At 39.3% G+C, this 20,003-nt stretch overlaps 1 protein-coding gene across 5 annotated transcripts in view; it reads right to left on the bottom strand.

Annotated features, from left to right (window-relative positions):
* NSD3 (nuclear receptor binding SET domain protein 3) overlaps positions 1-20,003 on the bottom strand; it is a 109,262-nt gene that overhangs the window by 8,907 nt on the left and 80,352 nt on the right. For 2 of the 5 annotated variants that reach the window (XM_029226701.1, XM_029226702.1), the window contains exons 15-20: positions 17,840-17,986; positions 14,409-14,565; positions 9,050-9,252; positions 8,233-8,345; positions 7,379-7,648; positions 1,540-1,656 (exon numbers count right to left, since the gene is read on the bottom strand). In XM_029226701.1, the coding sequence (XP_029082534.1) occupies positions 1,540-1,656; positions 7,379-7,648; positions 8,233-8,345; positions 9,050-9,252; positions 14,409-14,565; positions 17,840-17,986 (1,007 nt within the window). The remainder of the gene's footprint in view (positions 1-1,539; positions 1,657-7,378; positions 7,649-8,232; positions 8,346-9,049; positions 9,253-14,408; positions 14,566-17,839; positions 17,987-20,003) is intronic. The other 3 variants (XM_029226706.1, XM_029226704.1, XM_029226705.1) reach the window with 3 other exon arrangements.

The raw sequence follows: 20,003 nt of genomic DNA, 5'->3' as shown, positions 1-20,003 counted from the left end.
AGCTGAGGTCTGACGACCGACAGCTCCGAAAATGTGCTCGCCGGCACAACTGAATGAGTTCTCTACTTTACATGATGACCAAGTCAAAAGCAAGTAAGATAAAGTGGAGTTTAGTTTCTTTTAAAGTTTGTTTCTAGAAACAAACACACCACAGAATAATGTGACTGAGATCAGCTGGCCGTGGGCTTAGCGACAGGTATTTTCTGAGTAGACTGCTCTCGGCTCGGATGCCACTTGTGACGGGAACTATGGTGCTTTGCTGTCAGCCCTCCTTTCCTGCTCTAAGCAAGAAGCAAAGCTTGTAGGGGGGTAGATGGATGAGAGCTTAGGCCATAAAGAGGGAGGCAGGAAAAACAAGAAACTGCTCTGAATGAAGACTTGGAGATCTGACTGATGGAAGGGCTAGAGTTTGGGATATAATCTTCATAGTCTATTTTTACTTACACAAAAGTTCAAAATACCATAAAAAGCTCAACATTTTGGCTCCCTGAATTTAAACTCTGATAGTCTGGGAAAGCTCTAGAAGACGGAGCCTCCCAAGTGTTGTCCAGGTGGCTGCAGGGGTCACCGGCAGCGAGGCTAGGATTTAAGGGGCCAATGAGCAGTCACAAATAAATGGCATTTTATGTATATAAAGTATATGTTCATGAAGGTGGTAAAACTTTCAAACAGTGACATATCAGTTAAAATAGTACTTCTTTTCAATGATTTCTGGTTCTTGTAAGGCTGTTCTGACTCAGTTTTAGAGACAGCCTGGAACACAGGAAACATGGGTACTAGTCTTGGCTCATCATTAAACTGTAACAAGATATCCAACAAATCACTTATGGCTGGATCTCAGTCTCTCGTCCTCTGTAAATCAGAGGACCGTTTTTTTTAAAAAATCTTTTACTGAAGTATAGTTTTATTGAAGTATAGTTATTGGTGTACAATATAAGTTACAGATGTACAATACAGTGAGTCACAATTTTTAAAGGTTACACTCCAGAGGACTGTTGAAGAAATTAAATGAAATAGCGGTGCTGTCATGTGCATCAAACAGCACTCACAGTTACATGTATTAAACCAGAAGTTTTACTGTCATTTTTCTTTTGACAGCATTCATTTTTCCTAACTCAGAAAAAAAGTTTAAATATATAGAACAAGTTACAGTTAGGATTTTTGCTAAAGCAGAACTTTACTGGTGGTTTATAACTTAGAATTACAGAGCTAATTCTCTCCCTTGGGGATAAAGAAACTGAGGGCCAGGTCTTTCAGTGACTAAGAGCTGGGACTCAAATCCAGATGTGTCAACCCTGTTCCTGGTCATCTTCTCACTCACAGCGCGTCTCACATGACCTGTGCAAGGCGCCAGTAATCATTCACTTTTGTACTCTGGTATAATGAGCATATTATAGTGGGACACACACTGGCTACTGCAAACCATTATAATTTGCTTGAGAAAAACCAAACGAGAGGAAGGAAACTGAGTTTAACCTAAGACCACCAAATTAAACCAAAAAATCCTTTTTTCTTACCAAAAAAAAAAAGCAATTTTACCTTGGTAACAGTTAACATATAAAAATTAGTTACACTGTTCTCGTGGGCTCGCTTGATTCGCAATCTGCATTCTTCCTCATCAATTAATTCGCCAACATATTCATTTACAAATTCACCCTGCAGAGGAGCATGCAATATATAAATGTACAATCAGTGTATCCCATTAGAAAGCATTCCTTAACACCACATGTATAATCCGAGAATTAACCAAAAACATTCCTGGAAATACAACTATAGTACAAAATAAAGCCAGACAATTGACATTGGTACAATCTACAGGCCTTATTCATATTTCACCGATTTCACAGGCACTCATTTGTGTGTGTTATGTGTGCATGTGTGTGGTTCTATGGGATTCTACCAGGTGTAGAGTCAGGTAACCACCACCACAAGCAAGATACAGAACTGTCCCATCAGCACAGATGCCCTGTGCTTCTCCTTCATAACCACATCCATCCTCCATCCCTAATTTGTTCTCCAACTCTATAGTTCTTCTAAAAATTTATTTTATTGAAGTATAGTTGATTTACAGTGTTGTGTTACTTTCTGCCGTACAGCAAAGTGATTCAGTTATACATATATTCTTTTTTATATCCTTTTCCATTATGGTTTATCACAGGATATTGGATATAGTTCCCTGTGCGAAAAACAGTAGGACCTACCTTGTCCAACTCTATAGTTTCGTCATTTTGAGAGTGTTCTATAAATGGAATCACAGTATGTAACCTTTAGAGATTGGATTTTTAAAGAAAAACTGAGCCTAATTCCCTTGAGATCCATCTAAGTTGTATGTATTAACAGTTCATTCTTCTGTCACCGGTGAGTGCTGTGCCACAGCAAGGACGCACCACAGTTTGTGTGACCGGTCACCGGCTGGAGAACATGTGAATGGTCTCCAAGTTTTGGCTATTACAGATAAAGCCGCTGTGAGCATTCTGATAAAGTTTTTGTGCAGACAGAGGCTTTCATTTCTCTGGGATACATGCTGGGTCATATGGTGAGCGCATGTTTAACTTTTTAAGAAACTGCTGAACTGTTTTCCGCAGTGGCTGTACCACTTCGCATTCGCACCCTACTCTCCCCAGGTATGAGAGATGCAGTTTCCCCACTTCCTCACCAACATGTGGTATAGTCCCTATTTCTCATTCTGCTGTTCTAACAGGTGTGTAGCGATAAGCTCCTTTTTAAATAAGTGTAAACACGGTACATTCAACCTTTCATGTTTACAAATGCATAAGCATTAACCCTTTTACCTCAAAAGCGTGGCTGATTCAGTCTAGGACAACAGCATTAGCTACAGGATTTACTGGTGTTACCAATACATTTTTAAGGTAAAGAAATGTCTTAGGCAGTAAATTAAAATGTATTTGCTTATTGCTTCACCAGACTTGTGCTCCTCCCCCGGCCCCCGACACTAGCCGTTCTCATAGCTCTTAGTATCACAGAACTCAGAGTACCAGTCATCTCAAGAGTACTATATTATATTTTCTGATTTTGATGAATCATTAAGAGCATAAGCCAATGTCCTTTCTCTACTGATAAAAAGACAAGATTGTGATTTCTGTATAAGAGAAGGGCGCCTGTGGGTCAGCCTTTCCCTGGGTGGCCGGCCGGCCATGGGTGAGAGGGGGGAGGAACCCCGTCTGCTTCAGGCAGCCACATGCTCGTTTCAGCTGGGCCTGGTCACCACATGAGTGCACCTCAGGCTTCTTCTCTCCCCCATTTTAACTGACAGTACAAGCTCTGACAGAGAGTTAGAAAAGAACCGCGCTTCATCTCTAACTGCAACACCACGACAGGACCGCTCTGCACGTTCAGGTACCACGCACTGTCGGCCCGGAGTGGCTTTTCCTACACCCGGTTTGGACTTGGACCCCGGCTGCTGAAAACGTTCTGCACCTTTGTATGGTATCACCACCCTCACCAGGTAGAAGATTTCATTGCCGTCTTGGCTGCACTGCCACCTAGTGATACTTTATTCTATGGCAAGTTTCCTTTAATGAAAACCTACAGAGCAGAATTTAAACCAAATCAGCTCCGCTTCATGTTTTTTTTACAAATTGGGATTCAAGTTAAGGTTTCATTTGAAGAAAGGGTTCTGTGGCTTTAAAGGCCTGAAAACCATTTATTATAGTTTATATTTACTATTCTATGAAAATTGGTGAATACAGAAAGGTGAAAGTGCTGATATCAAACATGAGGCGTGGAAGTCTCGTAAACGCGATACCATTGTGAATAAATTGTCTCTAGCTATTTTGTAAAAGAAATATTTTAGGCATCCAAAAAGTGACAAATCTTTAGCCTCAAAGAGTTGCTCACTGGACTTAAAACCATTAACTGTGAATTCAATTATGGATAAAAATAACAAAATGAAGAACTTTTAGGGAATTCCCTGGTGGTCCTGTGGTTAGGACTCCACACTTTCACTGCCGAGGGCCCAGGTTCAACCCCTCGTTGGGGAACTAAGATCCAGCAAGCCGCGCAGTGTGGCCAAAAAAACAAAACAAAAAAACCTTTAAAATGCTAGAAATCTGTCCTTAAAGGCAATGGCAAAAAGGCAGGGTTTAATTCAGTACTTAATGTAATTTTTTTAATTTCTAAGAAAGAAACCACATCATAACAGGAAGTCCCTTGTTTAACTCTGGCACACGTTTTTAGGAATTGTTATGTGTGAAAAGAAGGGGACTGACTGTGTACATTCAATTTGCTATTTGGTTTCTGTCCCCTAAGTATACCCAAACCTTCTCCATGTTGCTACAAAGTCTTTATGATTATGCTGTTCAGTGACTGTATATTTCTAGCTATTTTGTAAAACACCAATTGTCTTAACATTAGCAATTCCTCAAGTGCTAAAGTGCAGAATAATCCTGATTGTATTTTCTTTTCTCTTAATTATATCATTAATTTAGTAACTTAGAATATGGTTTAGAATAAGTGTTATTAAATAAATGTTATTCAAAGATGTTAACATGGTATTAAACTGGATAGATTTCAGGATGGCTCCCCAAACTCCCCTGAAATCATAAGCAAAAATTTGCAAGTGATATGCAGGGCATTAAAGTAATATCAAAACATGTGCATTATAGAATGCCATTCTAAACGCAGATGGCCTTTGACCAGGCGACCCAATCCACAAACCCAATGCATTGGCAAATTCTGTTGGCTCTACCTTTAAAATGTCAGAAATCCAACCACTTCCTTCCTACTCAACTACAACCCTAGTTAGTCCAGGCCACCAGCATCTCTCTCCGGGACTGTAATGGTCTCCTTTTTATTGCTCTCTCTCCATGATCATAAATTCCCCACAGTACAGCCCAAGTTATTCTTCTGAAGCCCAGACTCTTAAGGTGGCCCCAGTGACCCCTGCCTGCTGGTGCTCATGCCGTTGTGTAATCCCCTCCCCTGGAGACAGCAGGACCTGTGACTTGCTTCTAAGCAACAGAATGTGGCCCAAGTGACAGGATGTGATTACGTGAGTTTGTTACATTAGGGCTTCAGCATCCATCCTGCTGGAGCGTCTCTTTCCCTCGCTGGCTGTAAGGAAGCAAACAGCCATGTTGGAGAACCCCATCTGGCAGGGAACTGCAGGAGCCTCTAGAAGCCAAGAGCAGCAAGACAACAATAACCACAAACCCAAACCCAAACCACCTGATGCTCTCAGACCTAGCGCCATGAAGAACAGAACTGTGCCAGCATCCGTGCAAGCTGGGAAGCCGGATCCTTCCCTAGTTGAGGCACAAGAATGAGAATCCAGCCAGGTCAGTGCCCTGACCGCAAGCTGGTGAGCCCCTACGTAGAGGACCCAGCTACGCACTGACCTACAGGATCTGTGGGATAGTACGCTGTGTGTTACGCTGTAAGTTGCCAAGTCTGTGGTTATCCTGTTAAGCAGCAACAGAAAACCAACACATCGAGGCAGATGGACGCCCTCCCTACTAAACCCCGCCGCAAGTCCCTGTCCCGAGGCCGACGAGGCCCCGCACGACCTGGTCCCGCTGCCCCTCTACCTTGCCACCCGCCCACCTCCCCGGCCCTCCTCTGCTCCCGCTCCAGTTCCCTGCTGTCCTGGCGCAGGAGGGCCTTCACTCCGGCCTGCTCTTCCACGTGCCTGCACGCCCTCCTCGCTCACACGTTCGGGTCAGACCTTCCTGAACCCAGTCCCTGTCACCCCTACCCTCTTTGACAGCTTTATTTTTCTTGGTGGCATTTGGTGGTAAGTGGCGTCACATGTCTATCATCTGTCCCTGGTGGACTCACAAAGGTGTCCTGCTCACTGCTGTCTTCCAAGTGCCTAGAACAGCACCAGGCACAGGGAAGCCGCTGAACAAACACGTGCTGAATGAATGAGTTTCACCCAAGCAATCTGACCTACAGAAATAGACGACAGATGATCAACAGAATGAAAAAATGTGTGTGTGTGTATACATACACACACACACACACACACACACACACACACACACGTATTTATTGGAAAACGGGCTATGTAAATGATGGTACATTTTACTATGGAATACAATGAGACTATGAAAAACAATGAGGTGAAATCTGTACTACGGCCATAAAAATAATTTTCTGATACATTAAGTGGGAAAAAAGAATAATATGTATGATTATATTGATGTTTAAAAAGCCCTACAAATACAGAATATATGAATATGTATTTGTATATGTGTTTATGTGTAGAATTGCATAGAAAAAGTTCTAAAAGGCTACATACCAACCTATGGACAATGGTCCTCTCTGGTGAGGAGACCAGGAATTGAGGGTGAAGGAGGAATTTCATGCTTTATTATCTTTTTTTGTATTGTTTGATTTTCTTTACTACATTATATGGTAATTCTTCATTACAAAGGTGATTTTTTAAAAGGCAGAAAAATGCCAAGAATAATTTTAAATTCCCACTAGGCCCGCCTTCTCTCACTAAACACGGCTCCAAGTTCTATATGTTGGCAGGTGGGGGGAAGGGTGGAGGTGGGGACTTGTTTTAAAACAGATTGTTCAGGCCTGTCACCAATGTTTCAGGTGGCACTGTTTTAACAAGGAACCCGGAAGATTCTCAGGATATCTAAAGGTTGAGAGCCACTGTTTGAATAGCAGGATTTACTGGTGATTTTCAATTTTCTTTGAGCTATTTGCATTAAAATATCTTCTACAATGGGCATGTATTTCTCATGTTAAACAAAGAGACTGCTTTGAAAAATTGCTTCAAAGTATAAGAATGAAGATAATTTATAAGTATCAAAGATCTCAACTTTTTCCAGTTGCTTCTGTATATATGATCTAGTTTGAAACTAGCAACAACTCTTAAACACGTAGGGCAGGAATTATGTCCATTTTAGAGATGAAGAAACTGGGGCTCAGCGAGGTTAAGTGACTTGACCAGGGCTTCATGGCTAATGAATTATGATGTTGGAGCAAAGTCCTGGGGTTGCTAGTTTCTGTCTCAGTACGCCCTTAACTTTACTCTTTTTCCTTTACAAATTTTAAATCTAGTTTGCTTAACAAGTAAAAATTATTTCAAATAGAATTACCAGTGTCCCTTCTCCTTTTTATGACTGATCATAGGAAACCCAAAGGTTATGTGTATTTTATTTTTTTTAATTAAAAAAATTTTTTTAACATCTTTATTGGAGTATAATTGCTTTACAATGGTGTGTTATGTGTATTTTATTACTACCTCTTTTTACTGCTCCCTCTTTGCTCAAGAAGTGCCAAACTCTCAGCTTCGGAAGTTTCAAAATTTTGGAATAAATCCCCATGTATTTAATCCTTATTGAAGCATTTCTAAGAGGCATAGGTCCTGGTCTGTTCCGCCACTGCCCCCATCCCACGCTACCTTCTTGATGCTCCTTTTGGTCCTGAGGCCCCAGCCTCTCCGCTCTGTCTTGATGATTTCTGCGTCCGGGTAGAGCCTCTTGGTGAAGCACTGGTTCTGGCAGCGCTCCCCTGCCGGGCACACCTGCGGGTGACACTCGTACTGCAGCATTCTGTTCAGGCACTCGGACTCCAAGCCACACGGGTTCTCGTCAGCCGGCTTGCAGTTACAGCGGGGAATCTCTGACAGGTCTGCAACCTGGATCTGTACCTTTCCTATCACTTTGTTAGCCTGAACAACAAAATCACAAATGGGAGGGAGGAATTTGAACAGGACACAGGAAACACCCAGGCCCTCTTGGCTCTGCTACTGCCCTGTGGTGTGACCCTGAGAAAGGCTCTTTATCTTGATCATAATTTCCCCATGAATAAGCTAATATTAATAGCTGTCTCTCCTTAGTTGACAAAAATATCAAAACCTGATGTGAGTTCTCACTTATTTATCCTGTGTATTTCTCCTTCTACCAGTTGATGACAATTTCAAAACTGAAAACCACTGTGGGCTGTCTGGAAGAAAGGGGCTAAATCCCTATATTTTTATTTGGTCACACGGCAAACTGATGGATCAAGAACAGGGTTTCCCATCAAACGTATTTGCTCCTCGGTGTGAGGGGCCCATCAGAGCCCCCATCATCCCAGGGCAGCAACCCCGGCTCCCGGCTGATACTCCAACAGAAGCTCTCAGGTTGTTCTGCAGAAGACTGGGTGGTAATTAGCAAAAGTTTTTATAAGACAACAAGGGCCTCTAACTACTAAGAGAGCAATGCATTTCATCTTGTCTGTCAAAGAGCAATGTTTTCACGGGTAAAGACTCACTTTGATGTGTTTGTAAGGAGGGGGTTTTCTTGAATTTTTTTCAATCTCTAGTGCTTCTTTACTTTCTCTTTGCGCTTTCAATTCCTGGAAACGTTTTGCAGCTTCTTCCAACGCTGCCAATAAGACCAAACAAAGTATATAAATACCAAAAACCAAATAAACAAAAAACGTTAAGAGATTAGTTTTACCCTGCCTTCCCAACGCACTGAATCTGGCCGGAGGGTTTCTTTTTAAAATTATATTCTGGAAATAACCATTTACCACCAGGACAGGGTAACACTGAAATAGGATATAACTCCTTTACGGCTGAACACTGTGCCCTGTGCAGGCTGTTGCTTTGGAGGAGAGGTCCCACTTCAATGATCAGAGGTTTCCACGTGAACCAGAGAGCAGCTCTTCCCCTCGTACCAGATTTAAATTCACTTTACTCTTACCCAGAAAGCTAAACTTCCTGGCAACTTGTTGCAAAAGCAGCTGTAAGGCTCTTCCTGGGAAGCATTTAATCTTACTATCTTACAAAGGAGCTTCACTTGATTAAGAAGACTATGTATTTACAGAATAATCTCTATGTTTGTAGTAAGATCACTGAGGGAACTCCTTTCACGTACACAGCACAGTCTACTACACTGAATGTATTTTTCCAGCTGACTGGATTGTGATGTGGTTCTAATGTAATTGGAAACTTATGGAGGCCGGATCATAACACCTGGTGAAAACTCTCTAACACCAGAAAACACGTCTTATGCAAGTTAGGAGGTGTGGAGAGATCAACGAAGGGGTGTTAGTTCTGAGCCACTGTGAACGTTGTCCAACGTACCTTTTTTGAAGGTCTTGTTAATACTAGTCTGTCCCTCAGCAAAGCTTTTGTCTCCTTCGACGTAAGGGAACACTCTGCCCTGGTGTACCCAGTAGTAGTCGTGAGAACCGAAGAAGAACACGGGGAAGTCCCCCAGGTCATGCTTGAGGCCCTGGATGTTGAGTGGCACAGACCGGGGGTTGCAGATCTCCGCCGGCCACCACCTGAAAGCAGGAGGATGAAATCGCACTACGCTTTACGTGGCTGGTGGGAGCCAAAAAACAAAGGTTGTGTACTTTGCAATTTTCATTCAGAATCTAAGGACACAAAATACCTCGCTTATCTTTAATCCTGCCCAAACCACACGTCATTTAACAACACAATGAATGAATTAATGAATGAAATAGTGAACACAGACTAAACAAACTAGGCCCTAAACACCCAATCTAGTTTCTTCCTTAAAAAATTAATATTTGATATTTATAAAAGAATGTATATCATGAAAAGAAAGCATAATAATAAGGTAACAATGAAACCACTATACAACTTAAGAATCAGAATTTACCAATAATATTCCAAACCAGATTTCAGTCCTAGAAAAGTCATGTTTTTCTCCAAATGTGACATTCTTAATACCAAGTCTGTCTTTATTCCTAGTAATCAAGGGCATCATTTGAGAATAAACTGATGCTACAGTAAAGAATGCCCACTCCCATTCAAACTGGTGTTTTCTGACTCTCTAATCAACCAGGATAAATACTTTTTGGTCAAATGTACTAGGGTTATATCATTGTATATTTCAGAATCTAATTCATCTTAGATCATAATAAATGGGAGATTTGGGACAGGACTGAAAACATAACTGCTTCATGCGACAATGACTGTGTCCACAGCAATCACTGAGGGAACCACCTGTGAGGCTCACTGGACAGTTTCCCACAATTGGGCAAGTCAGGAATTGTAGTATATAAGATCATCGATACCAAGAGTAGATATATACAAACTTAAATTTCTTTCAGTCTCTTATTTATAGATGCCTAATAAAATTGTTTATTTAATGAACAATGACATTATTGAGAAGATAAATGATGGCACGGTCGCATTCCCAGATTTATAGTGCGACCATGAACACGCTTCACCTAAAAGCACTCCGTGTCCATCTAAGAGTTAATTAAAAACGTGGGTAGAAGTCTGTGCTCAAATTGTTAAAACAAAACAACACTCTTTTGTGTAATCAGTATTTAGCTCCCCCTCAAAGCAGGCTGGGCGGTGGTCGTATTTCCGAATCGCGTCAAGGCGTGCCGGGAGCACGCGGTAAGTGCAAGCACTGGCTCAGGTAGACAGAGGCGCGCTTTCTGCCAGCCTTGTTCCAGGCACACACCTCCCCCAGGAAGCTTCACATCAGAATAACTAGCTATTGAAAAGAAACAGTTTCGTGGGGCCCAGAAAGGCCTGATTGGAAAAAATACATTAAGAATTAGTTCATGGATGTGAGTCTTCGCAAAATGAACAAGGAGAATGTGCGCTGCATATGAAATCTCAGTGAACTGTGGTTGGGGGCACTGCTTTGGGCTTCTTTAAAATGTAATGTGACAGCACAGGGGCATCAGCTCGGTGCTTTGTGACCACCTAGAGGGGTGGGATGGGGAGGGCGGGAGGGAGACGCAAGAGGGAGGGGATATGGGGGTATAGGTATACGTATAGTTGATTCACTTTATTATATAGCAGAAACTAACACACTATTGTAAAGCAGTTATACTCCAATAAAGATGTTAAAAAAATGTAATGTGATTAAAATTTAAGTATTAAAATTAAGTCAAATCTATTTTCGTATTCATAAGTTTTTTATAAAAGGAAATATGTAATGTACGGCACAGTGATTACAGTCACTGCTAAGAGACTATATTTGAAAGCTGCTAAGAGAGCAAATTTTAAAAGTTCTCATCGGAGTTCAGGCTTTTCCGGCACTAGCTGTCCTGAACTCCTAGCTTGGCTCCCTGTCATAAACACTGCACCTTCCTTCACCACACACAAAAAAAGTTCTCATCACAAGAAAAAAAAATGTGTAACTATATATGGTGACGGATGTTAACTAGACTTACTGTGATCGTTTGGCAATACAGACAAATGTCGAGTCATCGTGTTGTATACCTGAAACTAATATAATGTCAATTATATTTCCAAAAAAAGGCAAAAAAACTTTTAAAAAGGAAATATTCTGAAGTGTGTTTGAAGATCTAAACGCTCCTTACACTGTTTTAGATATTTCTTATCCAGAAATGTCTTATCTATTATTTGTCAAAACTGCACCCCTCCCCTCCTGGAAAGATATATATTTTTAATTATAAAAGCAATGTGTGCTGGTCAGAATCGCCGTCACTAAAAAGTCTACACATAACAAATGCTGGAAAGGGTGTGGAGAAAAGGGCACCCTCCTACACTGTTGGTGGGAGTGTAAGTTGGTGCGGTCACTATGGAGAACAGCAGGGAGGTTCCTCAGAAAACTAAAAATAGAGTTACCATGTGATCCAGCAATCCCACTGCTGGGCATATGCCTGGACAAAACTATAATTCAAAAAGATACATGCACCCCTATGTTCACAGCAGCACTATTCACAATAGCCAAGACATGGAAACAACCTAAATGTCCATCGACAGATGAATGAATAAAGAAGAGGTGGTACATATATACAATGGAATACTACTCAGCCATAAAAAAGAATGAAAAATGCCATTTGCAGCACCATGGATGCATCTAGGAATTATCATACTAAGTGAAGAAAGTCAGAAAGAGAAAGACCATATGATATCACTTATATGTGGAATCTGAAATATGACACAAATGAACCTATCTACAAAACAGAAACAGACTCACAGGCATAGAGAACAGACTTGCGGTTGTCAAGGGGGCTGGAGGGGAGGGAGAGGGATGCACTGGGAGTTTGGGATTAGCAGATGCAAACTATTATACATAGGATGAATAAACAACAAGGTCCTATTGTACAGCACAGGGAACTATATCCAATCTCCTGGGATAAACCATAATGGAAAAGAATATAAAAAACAAATGTATACATGTGTATCACTGAGTCAGTTTGCTGTAACAGCAGAAATTAGCACAACACAGCACTGTAAATCAACTACACTTCAATAAAAAAAAAGAATATATCTTTAAAATTATTAAATGTAACTTTATGGAAAAAAAAGCAATGTGTGTTTCTTTTAAAAATTAAAACAGTGCAGAAATGTATAACAGAAAAACTGAAAATGGCTCCCCCTTATAATCTCATGCCTCAGACTATTAACATTAGATGTTTTTTTCCAGGTAATAATAAAAACATATTATATCTAGATCTACAGTTTTTAAAAGTTGTATAAACACATGGAGAGATAACGTATATACTGTTTAACATAATTCCTAAAATTATCTATATATTGTGGATACCCTCCCATGTTACAATACACACCTGCATTATCCTTCTTTTGGCTTCCAGGTATTCTACAGTATGGATACACTACAATTTATCTGACAAATACCCTACTGACTGAATATTTGGATTATTCAAATTTTTGCAATTAGAAATAATACTGCAATGAACACCCCCAAAAGTACATTTCTGCCCATTTGTCCAATTCTTTTCCTTAGATAAATTCCCTGAAGGGGAACTACTGGGTCAAAGGGATGCACAGTTACAAGTCTGATACGTGATGCCTTACTTGTACAGGAGCACTTGTCTCCCCATGCCCTCCCGAGCTGCAAAATTATTACTCTTAAACCTTTGCAAGTCTGTTAACTGAAAAATTAACTCTTTGTTTTTAATGTACATTGATTTTTAGTGAGGCTGAGCATTTTTTACATGTCTATTTTCTATTTGCTATTCTTTTGCAAACTGGCTCTTTCTCTTCTTTGCTCCTTTTTCTTTTTTTTTTTTTGCGGTACGTGGGCCTCTCACTGTTGTGGCCTCTCCCGTTGCAGAGCACAGGCTCCGGACGTGCAGGCTCAGCGGCCATGTCTCACAGGCCCAGCCGCTCCGCGGCATGTGGGATCTTCCCGGACCGGGGCACGAACCCGTGTCCCCTGCATCGGCAGGCGGACTCTCAATCACTGCGCCACCAGGGAAGCCCAGCTCCTTTTTCTAGGGAAGGTATTTTTCTTTCCTTACTGAGAGTGGAAGAGTTCCCCTGGTTTGATATTTGCCTTTTAAAACTTTGTATCTTTTGCCATAAAGTATAAAATTATTTATGTATTCAAACTGTCCATTTTTTAAAAAGAACTTGGAGGTTTCCCTGACATATGTTAAAAAAAAATAGCTGGGGGGGGAGCTTCTCAATGCCCCTTATCTCAGCTAAAAATTAAGTTTTTAAGGTTAAATAGGTAAGCAAGCAGTGTATTTGAAACAGAGAAAATGACATAGCCCTTGTTAAAAAAAATTACAGTATGTTTGAAAGTCTACAGAAACATATTATACTTAGGATTCTAATTGAAAAGCAGAACTCTACTGTGTGTGTGTTTGTTTTTTTTTTAAACCAAGGATGGACTTACACTGACACATCATAATCACCTAGTTTACCTTCGAATTCACTCTTGGTGTGTTGTACATTTTATGGGTTTAGACAAATGCATAGTGGCATTTATTCATCATTATAATATTATACAGAGCATTTTCACTGCCTTCAAAGTCCTCTGTGTGTTCTCTTGAATAGTATCTATTTTCTTAGTAAAATTATAAACATATGTCTCAAAATGTAAAATGCAGAGTTTAAAAAAACATCATTATTCCTATTCACTTAAAGGCTTGTTAAAAACAGGCTTCTTAAAAGGAGGAAGATTTATTAAAATAATGGCAATCACACATACTTCTTGCTTCATTCCCTTAAGATCTAAAGGCTCCTAATGAAATAATCTCTCTCTTTAAATTCTAAAAAGCTCTCTCTTTGCACACAATTTAGAGCTTCTAGCTAGAACTATAATGGACTAGATTTAGGGGTAAAAAGAGCTATTTTGGCCAGGATATAAACTCTTAACTTTATTAGAAATCAGAAATTAATATAAATCTAATTAGAGTGCAAAAAAAAAAAAATCTTCCCCACTCTCCACGTGAAACCTTTTAAAATCTATTAGTACCATAGTTCATTAGGAAAAAGTAACTTTCAGAACTTAAAAACAAAAGTCAACCAACTAATAAAAAATATCCATCAACCACTAACCTTCCCAGTCTTCTAAAAACCCAGACTCAAAATATGTTTCTTCTCTTTCTTTTTCTAAGGAAGTTGCAGCACTGTGCTGCTTTTTCTACCTATCTCCTAGCCACTTTGTGTACAGGTTATGAACTACTGAACAGTAACTGAATACTTCCTCTTTGTCCTTGGAAAAACTTGCCTGTAATTTCCCAATTTGACCCAAACAATCTGCTTGTAATGTAGTTTCTTGCCAGCTTTACAGTCATTGCAATTCCAGCAGCCTTCTGGCATCTCTATGCTCAGGCACTCCGGGTGGAAGGAAGCCGGGCACGACTCACAGCAGAGCAATCTTCCACCTTGAAACAAACAAACAGTCTTAATAACTGAGAAAAGAGGAAAGAGAGAGAGACAAGAGAGAAAGTTATCTTTTACCTGCATTAAATTTGATTCAGATTGAGGGAAATTAACAAAGGGATTGAGTTATATTTTAGTGATGGATTAAAATACAAAGCAATGAACAGATTTAGCTGAAGTAGCCCTTTCCAGGGAGGGCTTCAGTGGCCAGAAACTCAAAGCCTTTGAGTAGTAGGAAAAACATTACTCTTTATCCCTCTAAAATGTGGGCTATTGAAGTACCAGTTTAGCAGGCAGCTAAGACTATTAACATATGACAAATAGAGCATAAAATCTTTAGACTGAGTAGATTTGAGAACAGATTTTCAGAGAAATATGTAGCAACTCTCTTTTTCTCCTTGAGAGCTAAGAAAGCAAGCAATGGTCATCTTTGTATTTTAATCCAGAGGCACAGTTAACTACATCCCTTTATAACAACACTAGCAAGAATGAAAACAGCCAATAGGTTGACCAGTACTTTTTTCTTCCCATGTAAGAATACAAAAAAGGAAAAGAATCTTGAATTGGTGATTACATTATCATTACCTTTTCAGTGAAGACAAATAAAGTCAAACAGGCTATAAAGCAGTGGTTTGCAACTTGTTCATCACCAAGGATCCCCTTTCCCTTTCTCATGGATCCATATGTTTTCAAATATTTTACCAAACAAAAAACCCACCAAAACCAAAAAACATTTTAAAAGTAACAATTATTTTCTTCTGTTTTAATTAACCAAAGAAATATATAACAGCCAATCAGAGCTTCTGATCCCAATAACAAAACTGGTATTATCACATTAAATTGCTAAAAGCATAGCCAAATATAAAGAAACTCACACCACTGTATTTTACACAAATGTCTGATTCTGTTAGACTTTCTGAACTGTTAAATATAGTTCAGAATTTTGTTTGTAATATTTCCTGATGTCATATTGAGAACCACTGCTTTATAGCATAAAATAAGTAAGTATCAGTGTAGAATCAAGTACCACACACAAGGAGATGCCTCCAAGTACCCTAGCAAAATCCCCTCCTTTTAAATACACAAAACGATCTCTGGATCAAGACCAAAGCAGGTGCGGCAAACAAAACAATATTATTTTTAAATCCAAAAAATTAAAGAGATTTCGGGGAGAAATCTCTTTATTGTTGTATTTTCTCTTTATTGTTGTATTTCAACAAGTGACAGAAAAGAATGTTAACCACTGAAGATGAAATGCAATAAAGACATTTACTGGAAAAAAAAAAATCTTTCTATTGGAAAACCAAGTCTACAACCCATGAGTGTACTGAGATTTAAAGTCTCATAAGCAAAAGGTTAAGAGCCCTCTATACAACTTTATCAAATCACATGCTCCAACCTTTTGAGGGTTTGCTATCAATTTTCCAGAAAATCTCGTCTTCCTGTAGACTTTCAAACTTCTAACTGATTAACATAAAAACAAAAAGAAAATCCATATACAATCAGTGATGAATTAAATTACTATATTTCCTCTGCTTAAAAGCTTTTACTTCAATCATTGGGATTTTCCCCTTTGTCTGCAGATCTCAATATGGATTAATTGTTCCAATTCTCCAACCTAGAGATTAGCTGCCTGAGTGCTCTTAGCCTAGGTAGGGAATTCTTCTGTAAGTAAAGTAAAATGAGATAATTCATTTTTCCATCAGAAAGAAATGACCGATAGGGAGAGCGGTCTTTGCAAATACCTTTAGAGGACAAGTGATTATTAGGGTTGGTGTGGAAAGGTCAGTCTGGCCATTTTTTAACATTATGGAACAGTCCTAAATTTTAAGTCTTATTTCAGAGGAAATACAGACCCTGAATCATCAGTGAAAATCATCACGATTTTTTGACAAAAATACACAAGGGAAATAGAAAAATAAAAATATGAACAATCCACCTTGGTGCTATGCAAGAAAACTGCTTTAGGATGCGAGAGAAGAAAGATATGGTTCAAGCTAAGCAAACAGAGGGCTCAAAATAATTTCAATTCATGTCAAGGTCAATACCGAGTACTGAAAAGAAAGTAAACGACAATTGAATTAGTCTAATTTTATAAAGGCGCCAGCAGGAAAATAAGGCATTTCCTAAAATGCCTCAGGTAGTCTAATTTTATTGCACTATGGAATTAGTCAGACCCATGTCCATCTTTGTTTTGGAAACAGTTGGTATCACCAGTAAGATGCCATACTGTGACTTCAATGGAAAACAGACAAAAGAGTCAACAAAAGTCTCTCCAACCTCCCTCTTCATGGGTTCTAATCAACTTGCTTAGTTATACTTTCTTTTAGTCATGGGTTGCCACTTCAGATGTCTGACAAACAGCAAACATACGTCATCAGCAGGCAACACAAAGCATGAAAAAAAAAAAAAAAGAATTAAATTTTCTTTAAAGATTCTGAGCCTGGCCTCAGATCATAATGGCAATGTATACAGGAAAAGGCTTTCACCTTCCAAGTTATTTATTTTACCCTCTGGGATAACTCCCCAAATAATACATTATTGTTAAACCACTTTTTTCCCTTTTATTACATGTAGGCTATATAAAGCAAAACACAAGATTTTTCTTCCATAGATTAAATTAACTTGGAGAATATAAATATACATTTAGCTCTTGGATCTCAGTGGATAAATTATCTATTAGCAATTCTTCAATTCAGCTGGGCTGCCTTTCACTATCCAGTATTTGCAGCATTTTCCCAGCTGCCCACCAATGTCTCCTAAGAGAAGGGCAACTAGTTTTCATAGCACCATAACAAAAACATTTAAGAAACAAAATGATAGAATGTATTTCAGAATCAAAATTTTAAGTGTCAGTATCTTTGTTTCCCTCTATAACCTGTCTTGTTATTTAGCTGAAAGTTAGTAACAAATTATATCATGTCTATTCTATTCTAACGTGAATGATACGGTTCTACATCAGGCAAAAGAGAAAGAGCCCTCAGAACGTGCTTCTATATTAAGCAGAATCCTAGTCTTTCAATTTTAATGACTATAGATACATGGAAGGTGTGAAAATTTATTCAAGAAGAGTAAGTAAAAATTTGTCATAATGGAATTATTTTAAGCCCTTTTTAATAATTTTGCAGCCATATGAAGACAGCCACAGCCACCAAGGTAGAATTTACCAAAAGCAACAGATGGTGCTTGACAGGCATACATTTCCCCCCTTCATTTAAAGAGAAAAAATAGGAAATGCAAAAATAAAAGTAAGAGATAAACTATTTTGATTATTACCTTTCTCACATTTCTTTTTGGAAGCTGACGAAGAAGGAATCATAGGTAATTTCATCAACTCTGCACGATTTGATTCGTTCAGTAGGTAGTGGGACTTATAGGCATAGGAACTGAACATGGGGTCTGAATGGTCCTGCACTATCAGCCCTATACGAGACAAACAGAAAGATGTGAGCTGCAATGAAACTACCCATGATTCCGTGAGGAAAAAATAAACCAACACCTACTATGTAGCTGTGCTTAAAGCTGGGGGGGAAAAGAATAGGAAGAAAAAGAAAGATCTGACAGACAAGGCTTTCCATCGTTATTAAAAGGAGTTTAAGCTACTCAATGCCTTATCCCTATACAGAAACCTATATGCCCAGAAGGAAACTCCAATTTAATTTGAGGATGTAAACTGCTTTGACGTCATTCTGAAAACCCCCTCTGGAAAACAAAGCTACATTCCTTAAGGTTTAGAAGTACTATGACGACAACCCAAAGAACAAAATGATGTATCACTTAATTGCTGGAAATAAGAACTGTCTACATGACACACTAGAGACCCTGGTCACCTTCAATACATCAAGCAGTGCTTAAAGGCAGAATTGGGCTTCTTCTCCTCTCTGCTCAGATCTTTAGATACCCTCAAATTCCAGCTTTCTCAGCCAGATAATGAAGCTTTTCTCTATCCGTATGATACATGACTTTAGAGAAGATATAAGTTGTTGAAGTTCACTGAGGTAATGCAAACCGTTAAAGTTTTGTCCTGCCATGATAATAACTGACTTAAACGCTTACCAACTTAAGGGTTTATAAAAACAGTCCTTTCAATCTACCAGTACAGCTGTCCTGTTGGAGGAAAACAGCATCTGCTCTAAACTACCCGTGACACCCACCTTTCCCCTGAGTTAAGTCCATCCTGTAGCTATGGCCACTCCTAAACCCAGGACCTCTGAGACCAGGGAAACTTTCTCTATTTGGTTACTGGTCAAATCATGACCGCAGTTTCACAGAGATCATTTGGAGAAGAGGGAAGAGTTTTGTTTTTAAAGGGGTGACCATTTACTATTTTCTGTGGATTTTATCTTCATTTGATGCTATCCTACACTGAGGCAGATTCAAGAAATAATGATATTTCTCATGTGAATGGAACTTGAAATTGCTAATCGGCAATACATAAGAATTTTTGAATAAAGGTTATATAATGTTGAATGAACATTTCATACATTTAACAGAGAAAAGTGGTGCAATGGCTTTTAAATAAGAAAGAACAACTTAGAATATTAAGTAACTTTTATTTTACACCACCCTCCAGATGAAAGGAAATGCTGAAGAATCTATACTACACTGAAATATAACTGAACACACCCTATGGCACCATGGGGGGCAGGGGAGGAGGAATGTTTCTCTAAATGCTGAAGCATTTCTAAAAATACTTCCAGATATTTCAGTCCTAAAGATTAGCTTAGGGCTTCCCTGGTGGCAGTGGTTGGGAATCCATCTGCCAATGCAGGGGATGTGGGTTCATGCCCCGGTCCGGGGGGATCCCACGTGCCGTGGAGCAAACGAGCCCGTGCGCCACAACTACTGAAGCCTGCGCGCCTAGAGCCCGTGCCCTGCAGCGAGAGAAGCCACTGCAATGAGAAGCCCGCGCAATGCAACGAAGAGTAGCCCCTGCTCGTCACAACTAGAGAGAGCCCGCGTGCAGCAACGAAGACCCAATGCAACCAAAAATAAATAAATAAACTTATTTTTAAAAAAAAAAAAGAAAAATAATTAGCTTAATGATTTTAAACAACCAAGAACTAAGACAAAAATCCTCTGTGCAGAGGGAGAAACTGTACGCGACAAGAAACAAAGGCAAAACAAGCTGAGTTTTCTAACACCAAAACATAAACAATTGCAGTATCCCTTTTCATGTGTGGATTTATTACAGCTAGATCTCCTTAAAAAAGAAGACCTCTATAAATTCTGGTAAAAGAACACATATCATTTACTTCTGGAGAACTTTTAAGCCCTTCTCAAATCCCAACATCTGATCTATTTAGAATAAGTTTCTGTAAAATGCTGGAAAGGAAAATGAGAGTTTCTGTTTACTGTGCAAAGTTGCAGTTAAAATATTTGGGGATTAAATAATCTTGCTCTTTAAAGAGGCATTTAAATACAGCACATCTTTCAGAAT

The sequence above is a fragment of the Monodon monoceros genome, unplaced genomic scaffold (assembly GCF_005190385.1).
Source record: "Monodon monoceros isolate NGI ecotype Baffin Bay Population unplaced genomic scaffold, NGI_Narwhal_1 Super_Scaffold_17, whole genome shotgun sequence".
In the NCBI taxonomy this organism is placed as follows: domain Eukaryota; kingdom Metazoa; phylum Chordata; class Mammalia; order Artiodactyla; family Monodontidae; genus Monodon; species Monodon monoceros.
Note: the sequence above shows the minus strand (reverse complement) of the source record. Positions and strands in the feature narration are given on the sequence as shown.